The sequence below is a fragment of the Camelus bactrianus genome, chromosome 30, assembly GCF_048773025.1.
Source record: "Camelus bactrianus isolate YW-2024 breed Bactrian camel chromosome 30, ASM4877302v1, whole genome shotgun sequence".
NCBI classification, from domain to species: Eukaryota; Metazoa; Chordata; class Mammalia; order Artiodactyla; family Camelidae; genus Camelus; species Camelus bactrianus.
The window spans coordinates 19,883,430-19,892,070 of NC_133568.1; the positions used below are offsets into that span (position 1 = coordinate 19,883,430).

Genomic DNA, 8,641 nt, shown 5'->3' on the forward strand with positions numbered 1-8,641 from the left:
GACGGGGGCAGGGAACAGGCCTGGCTTTGCTTGTATTCCCAGAAGGCTGAGGACTAATGGTACCTATAAAAGCCTTGAGCCTTCTAAAGGCGTCCTGGACAGGCCTCACACACACCCTCCCCCTCTTTTCCTTTTCTCACTTCCCTGTACCAGCCACCAACAATAAGAGGGCCCTGCAGCACCCACCTGACTGACATGGGGTCCTATTGATTCCCAGGGCCCTCCCTCCCTCTCAGGTCCATTCCCCCAATGTAAATCCCTCTGAAAAGTGGAAAGCAAATTTTAAGGAATTATTGCTTGTAAGAAAGGACAGTTCAGGAACATCCTAATCACCAGGAATTTAAAAGCCTTTTTTTTTTTTGTCCTCCCCTGCCCACTGTCCCCCCACCTCCCAAGAATAATATTCTTGACCCAATCTGTGGATCAAAGAATTCTGAAATGTTTAAATACATCTCTTAGGCAAAAGGGTTTGAGTTCCATTTTGGAAAAAAAAATAGAAAATAAGGATATAGATCCAATACAATATGTCAAAAGATATATTGTTGGCCGTGAGGCAAAGATATGGAACGAAATTCTTAAGAAAAATTTAACACAAAGTCTTGATGTGTAAGATGATGGTTAAAAAAAAAAGGTTTTTACCTGAGTTCAGACAAATTCAAGATTCTGACAAGGGAGAGGGTACGCAACAGTGGATTCATAATGATGACTTGTTGCAAAATAAAATTTTAAATGATGGAGAAATTATATATACCATGACATAAACTGACATAAACAGATAAATCTATATGAAGAGGATGAAGATATTAAATTCCAGGCCATAAATCAATCATGCAGTGGCTAGCCATGCCTTTTGTGCAAGTTTACATGATATTGTAGGACAACAGAACCAATGCTGTAATAATGAAAAGGTAGAGGAATTATACCAAGGGGAAAAAAATCACACTTTAAAGCAACTTAAAATTGCTGCTTTGATTAAGTACACATGGTATGTTTTCAATTGGAATAGAATGTTTATGGTATAGATGTGTTACTTTTGATTTCTCGCTTTGACTTTTTCTGCTACTCGCGAGAGATCCCTCCACTCCGAGGACTTGAAAGTCACTCTGCTCACTTTCTGCTGCGGCTACAGCTCTTCGTTAGTAGTTACTGCGTTGCTTGAGAAAGTCATTTAAAGTTCATATCTTAAACACCTTTTTAAACGTAAAACATGTAACTCACATCAACGTTGATTATTTTTCAGCATAGGGACATATGTGTTGGCTGATTATAGTTTCCTGAGCCTTTTTTACATTAACCACACCTTCTTAATTTCCAGCTTCTATTTCTTTAGTGTGGAATGAGGAGTTACAGACTTTTGAAGAACAAATTTGAGTGCCAAATCCATTCTGCATTTTCAAAGCCTCCTTTTTGTGTTTTAACGGTTGTCATACTCACACCACCACACACACTGGTTCAGTAGATTGTTGATGTCTCCTGTTTTATCTTCAGTGGCTCACATTTATTTGGTCCTTGCAAAGCCTTGACTTTAGTATTCATAGAAACATTCCTTTTCTTTTCACACTTACATTTCACAACTTTATAAAAAGGCACGGGCAGACCTTAGAGATATTGCAAGTTCTGTTCCAGACCACCACAATACAGCGCATATCACAACAAAGCCAGTCACATGAATTTTGGGGGTTTCCCAGTGCATATAAAGTTATGTTTACACTACACTGTAGTCTAGTAAGTGTGCAACAGCATTATGTCTAAAAAAACAATGTACGTACTTTAACTTAAAAATACTTTATTACTAAAAAAAAAAAATGCTAACCATCATCTGACAATGCAGGGTTACCACAAACCTTCAACTTGTAAAAAAAAAAAAAAAAAAAACTCAGTATCTTCGAAGCACAGTAAAGCCAAGAGCAAGAAAACGAGATCTGCTCGTATTTAATTAGATTTCCTTATGAGTTCAACTGGTTACAAACAGACTCAAGAACGAACTTGGTAACTGGTAGGGGCAGAAAGACACAGGCATGCTAGAGAATAAACACCTAGTTGGAGAACGCTGGATGTTATGGGCACCTGTCAGTGTGGTTTTTAGAGGGAATGGAGAATACGGGTCAGTGTGGCTAGTTGGTGACTGGAATACTAGCTGGCCTTGCCCAAGCTGCTTGGGGACTTAATAGACAAACAAAGCCCCGCCACTGCCCGTCGAGGAATATACCAAATACAACTCTAGGGGAGGAATAGCATGAGTCACAGATCCTCCCCGTGAATTTCAGTTTGCTGCCTATATTTGAAATCTCTTTCCATTGAAATCCCTGTGCTTTCATGGGCCACTGTGCCCGTCTCAGCATCTCTACAGGTCCCCTGTGGGTGCAGGGAAGGCTCCTGGAATTTGCTGGATGCTGTTGGCATTTTAGTCAGACTATCTAAAAACTGCATTCCACATTTGGGGGAAATCTCTTCATGGGGAATAGTGACAGAAATGATTTCATTTGTATGAATTATTAAACTTTGTCACAATAGAGAAGAAAAAAAGATGAAGTTAACAGTGAGGAACTGTTTTGATGTTCACCTTCCCTGGTCAGACTGAAAGGTCCTGGTGGTGACGCTGAGTGTTGGGGCTTTTCTGCATCTGCTGGGTTTGTGGCACTTATTTTTGCCTGAGTCATTGCTGGAGCATTAGTCTTTACAACAGAAGAATAAGAGGTAGTAGGTTTCCTAACATTGTTGAACTATTTGTTTTTCAAAAGACCCACTAATTAAAGACTGGCCAAGTCCAGTCACCCACAAAAAGTGATGATAGAACCCCTGAGGGAGGAACATCCCTCCTCCCCTCTTCAGAAGGAAAGAGTGATTTATAAGATTGTTTTTGGTTGGTTGGGTTTTTTCCATTTTAGTTTCCTGAATCTCTTTTTTTCCAGGAGTTTTTTGTTTGTTTTTTAATGCTAAGGAAATTGACTGACTTCTGCTAAATACTGAGCCTAGGTGGCCCTATGACCCTCCCGGCTGAGCTTAGGGACCTCTTCAGGGAGGGTGAAAAGACCTGAATGAGTGTGGTCAGAGGGAAGGCCGGGCTGAGGTGGGCTGCTGGGTTCTATTAACAACCACCTTCCCTCCGGCTTTTGCATCCCTTCTTGATACACCTCACCGTTGCTGCGCCACTATCTGTGTTTCCTGCGTATCCATCACTCGCGTGCACCCTCTGCAACATCTGAATCCCGTCTTGATTCTGAAATCCGGGTGTGCTCTCCTGCCAGTGTTCCCTGAACTCTCCGTGGCCAACGACAAAACTGGAGTGTGGCCCACTGCTTGCTTCCCTTTCCTTGTCTTGTCTTCTTTCTTTCTCACTCCCTTCCTCCTTCTTCGGCTTCAGTCAGGCCCAGTGAGTTGACAAATGAACTACTGGGAGTGCCTGATGCATTTTTGGAGACGTGGGCGAGGAGGGGCCGCCTGTAAGACAGCTGGGGCGCCAGCGACCCTCGATGCACTGGGAAACTTCCCCCTCACAAGACCCAAGTTCTTGCCCAGAATTGATGACTCACCCTCTGCGTGTTCTCTCTTCCTCTCCCCTTGTAGGAAATGTGACTGGAAACAGTAACTCCACGTTTATTTCCAGCGGGCAGGTGATGAATTTCAAGGGCGACATCATCGTGGTCTACGTCAGTCAGAACTCGCAGGAGGGCCCGGCGGGCACGGGCGGCGGCGCAGGGGAGCCGGTGGGCCGCCCGGTGCAGGAGGAGAGCCCGCCGTGCTGCGACTCCTTTGCCGGCCTCGGGCCGCGCTTCCCGGACACGTGCACCGGCCTCGAGGTGGGCCCGGGGCTGCAGGAGCGCGGCGTCCCCGGGCCTGACAAGGCCTCGCGGCCCGTGCAGGAGCAGGGGGAGGCCGAGGCGGGCGCGCCTGGGGCGCGGCGCTGAGAGGGCGGGGACCCGCTGCGGTTCACCGCGCCCGTCGGAGCCGTGATGCCGCCGGGCGGGCGCCGACCTGCGGTGCGGACCTTCCCGCCAGCCCTCTGCGCCGCGCACGTCCGGAGCCGCGATGCCACACGGCGGCGCCCGCTGCGCACCTGCTCCTGGGCGGGGCCTGGGCTGGGGGTCGGGACGGCGGCCACGATCTGAGCCTTTATGCCCCTCCATTCGGTACATCTGAGTCCAATGACCTGGCGTTCTCCATCCACCTTACTCTAAATAGAATCGGGGACTTTTTTTTTTTTTTAAAGTACATTTGTTATTACTACTCACTGACATCCACAGTCGTGTATCAGCTAATTGCACAGATCCACTTTGCCCTCTTCAGTTGCTCCACTTTCTACCTCCTTTTATGGTTTTTCTCCTTTCCCTTTCACCTCCGCTCCACTCCATTATTATTTCATCAATATTTTGTCTCTTTATGACACATGACGTTATGCTTGTCCTATTTTATTTGGGTCTGTTTTTCCCCCTCCCACATATTTGTATTTGTATTTCTCTTTCTCTGGTAACATTTTTCTTGATACTGGCCCGCTCTCCTTTTTCCCCTTGAAACCTAAGGATTTTCCTGAAAGTTCTCCTAGAGGTGACGGTCTTCTTTACATATGTTCTTTTGCACCCCTTCTCACAAGTAGATGCCTATGTTTTGGTGATGGCTTGGGAGAGTGAGGGTCTGTACTAAGCACTTTTGGGAAAAGGCTAGAAATGTGAAGCCTGGGGAGAGGCTCAGGGAACCAGGGGAGGGACTTTTCGTTTTTGAAAATTTTTCTGAGTTCTCATTTTTCTAAAGGGTGAAAAAGAGGAAACTCCATTTTTGCACCTGAATGTTTAGTTTGTGTCGGTTTCTAGGCAGCTCTAAGTGGTAACCTGTCGTTGTCCTCCTTTACCCAATGGTTCATCCCCACGGGGTGAATGTATGTACCCGTTCCAGCAAAGGCATTCAGGCACTTGTGTCACTAAATCTCTAAAAATCCAAGTTGTTGCACTTGGCATTTTTACTCTTGGTGTTTCCCTGGAAGAGATGTGGAAAATGAAGAGGACCAGAGGATGGCTCACACACAAAGTGAAAAGAAGGGGCCAGGGAAGTTCAGGAAAGAAAGAATGAAGTTGAAATGTTATTATGCATTTTTTTCATTCTAAATAAAGACAGCATAAATGTGTTTAGGCAAGAGGCCTTATTTTCTTCCTAAGCAATTGTGTATCTATAATTTAGCCTTGTAGAGGTGGAAAATATTCCTGCTATTTTCCATGCATTTAAATTAAAAACCAAATCCTTATATTGTGAACTTAAGAAAATTACTCATAGAGGTGCTTTTCCCTTAGCATCAGTGCTCTTGTGAGGAAACATACAGTCTGAGTTAGACTGAAAGGAATTACCTGGGATGTTCTAGCTGTTGTGGCCAGTGAGTGTTTGTTCTCCTCAAATATTAAAGTTAAAATACCTAAGCACGTTAAAATTAATTTTGCAGACCTGCTGTTTTTAAGAGTGCTAATAGTTGTCACTGTCCGGACTTTAATGGCCACAAATCAGCTGAAGGGAATGATCACTGATCACTGATCACTGGTTTCTCCCTGTTGGTTGCCTGTCTCTTGGAAACAATGGGGTAGTAGCAGTCGATGATGATTTTTAATGGAGGACCAGAGGTAGCTCTGTAACTTATGGGGTTCCTTGGCTGACATGAAGAACTGCAGGAAATAACTGCACTGCCAGGATGACCCACTGGTGGGAATTTACTGTCTGTGCTGCCCTTTTAGTTAACATCCATCCAAAGAGAGATGCTAAAAAATGGAAGAAACCGTTATACCTCTTAATATGGAATATATTAAACAAAGTATAGTTCGCAAAGTAGAAGGCTGAGCTAAAGACCCAAGTTTCTACTGTGACTGTCACTGTCTCGCTGATACTACTTTGCCTTTCTGTGCTTTCTTTTTTTTTCCCAATAAAAAGGCACTAATGATAATTTTCGACACTTCCCCTACCTAGAGATGACAAAAGGATGCTACAGTGAATGTTGAAGTATCTTGAGCTCCTTAAAAGGTGCTAAATAAATACAGAAGAATCTCCTTTCAGAAAAAGGTGGTCTTCTTTCTCATACTGATTCCCTACTAATTCTAGATTGATCCAAAGACAATTAAATGATAGGAAATATATAGCAAATATAGGTCTGTTGTCTGTGTACTATAGAGATGTATATGACAAATGTAAACAGAATGAAATGAAGACAATGATGAAAAAACTGTTTGGGGGATGTGGTAAAGAGATTGTGAAACCTATATTTGACCATAAAAGGTTTTTTTTCCCCCTGACTTGCTTAAACAAAGCTTTTTGTGAAATGGTGATTTGACTTCTTTCTGATCTCTGTGGTGTGCTGTGGTATCAAATGTTGGTTATGTGTCATGGATGGAACCCTCAACAAGAGTTGGGACAGAAAGTGCCCTGTTTTAACGCTATATCTACTGTTAGTCTCATAAGAAAATTCTTTAAAACACAAGTTGGCTATGCAGTAAAAGACAGTTGAAAGGGAAATGGAGTCTAGTGTTTTCTATCCACGTTTAATTCAGCTATCTGAAGAAGGAAGAATTAATTTCTTCTCTACCTGTAAGCTCAGAGAGCAGTTTGAATATGAGGTACTGGAACCTCCCTATGGCAGGGCAATCTTGCTGTGTAACAAGCTACCCCAAAACTCAGCGGTTGAAAACAACCGCCATTCATTTAGCTCCCAATTCTGTGGGTTGGCTGAGCTTGGTTGGTTCTTTAGGCCTGAGCGAGCCCACATGCAGTCTGCAGGCTGGCTGGCTGGCTGGGGGTTGGCTGGGCTAGACTGAGCCCTCTCTACATGGCCCCTCACTATGCCCAGCAGACTAGCCTGGCCGCCTTCTCACAGTGATGTCTGGGTTCCCAGAGAGCAGTAGAACCATTCTGTTGGCCAAAGCAAGACAGAGGGCAGCCCAGATTCAAGGGCTGGGAAAACAGTTACAGAGTGACGTTGAGAGAGTGGTGGATACAAGGAGGGGAAGACTGGGGCCCTTCTTGCCAGCTCTCTACCACAGGGACATTGTTCATAATAAAATGGTGCAAGGCAGAGTGCCTCTGGGAGCAGGAGAGGGGCCTCTCCCAGTGCCTAATAAGTGCTTCCTTCTCTAGTGACCACATTCCTTTAATGCAGAGTACAGTGAATTCTTACAAGTGAGAGACCCTCACATTCATATTTACATATTGAAATTCCTTCCAAATATCCACGTTTGGGGAACTGGGTCTCCTGTACTACTGCATTTCACTGGCGCAGATCATGGAGAAGTGCGGATTTGTAAAGTCAAGAAAACTGGTGAGATCCTTTGGGTAGAGGCATCTATTACATAAACAAATAAACGATGTCGTGTTCACCCTTTATGCTGATTCAACAAACTATGGTAGGTGCCAGGCAAAGAGTGAGTTTGAGCAAGAGTACTGTCTTTGCTGGAAGAGGCATAGTTTTGAAATGTTTATTCTTTGACGGTCTCTGATGTCACATGACTTCCTTTGGCCATCTAATTTGGGGAGCTATGGGGTGTTCTGGGCATGAGTTGCATAGGCCCCTTTTGGGAGAAGGGATAAAGAATTCAACAGCCTGAACATTCAGTGGGTGAGTCATCATTTTTAGTTAGTGTACTTTTGATGTTTGGGCCCTGAGCATCCCTGAGAAAGGAGACGAAGGTAGCTGGAGAGGCCCCGAGAGTCTAGGGATGTCCTGCAGGGCTAGGGAAGACTGTGGACATTACTCTACTCCAGAGCACCAGGGAGGCTGCTGGGGAGGGGTTATCTGTGGAATTCCTGACCCCCCAGGACTATGCTGGTAAACAGACTACCATGCAACTACTAAGCCTTGCCAAAAATATATGGGCAACTGAAATTGGGCAGGGGTGGGGCCGGCAGTGGGCAGAGGCATGTCAAGTAGTGTCACTGAAGCCAATCTCTGAGGTACAGGGGAGCCACAGATGCAGAAACCCCAGACCAGCACTCCTACAGCAGCCCCTGCTAAGGCATTGTTTCCCTTGGTCAAACAGCCCGATATTCCCCAAAGTTTGAAAAAGAGAAGGATTTACTAAATTTCCAAGTGAGGATGGATGACTAAGTGACTTCTGGTGTGACCCTTTGTGACCTTCTCCACCATGGTTTCTCATGGCTGTTGAGAGTCTGACTTTCGGTCTCTCCACCTCATTACTCCAGCCAAGTTGTTGGGTGCATCAGCAGTTAGTTCCTTCTTATTGCCGAGTAGTATTCCATTGACAGATGTACCACAGTTTGTGTATTCACCTACACTTGGATTCTTTCCAGTTTGGGGCAGTTACAAATAAAGCTGCTATAAAAATTTGTGTGGACATGTGTTTTCATTTCTCTTGAGTAAGTACCCAGGTGTGGGATTATGGGATTGTATGGTAAATATATATTTATAAGAAACTGCAAAATTGTTTTCCAAAGCGGCTGTACCATGCTGCATTCCTGTCAGCACTGAAGGAGGGTTTCAGTTGCTCCACATCCTCATCGGCACTTGATATTGTCAGTTGTATGTTTATTTCGCTTTTAGCCATTCTAATAGATGCATAGTGTCTCACTGTGGCTTTAATTTAATTTACATTTGCAAATGACTTCACATCTTTTCATGTGCTTATTTGGCTGTCTTTATCTCTTATTTGGTGAAGTG

At 44.5% G+C, this 8,641-nt stretch overlaps 1 protein-coding gene across 4 annotated transcripts in view; it reads left to right on the top strand.

The window, feature by feature from the left end:
* TNFRSF11A (TNF receptor superfamily member 11a) overlaps positions 1 to 6,299 on the top strand; it is a 50,074-nt gene extending 43,775 nt beyond the window's left edge. For all 4 annotated transcript variants that reach the window (XM_074355299.1, XM_074355300.1, XM_074355301.1 and 1 more), the window contains one exon: positions 3,568 to 6,299. In XM_074355299.1, the coding sequence (XP_074211400.1) occupies positions 3,568 to 3,908 (341 nt within the window). In that variant the 3' untranslated portion in view covers positions 3,909 to 6,299. The remainder of the gene's footprint in view (positions 1 to 3,567) is intronic.
* The last annotated feature ends 2,342 nt before the right edge of the window (positions 6,300 to 8,641 follow it).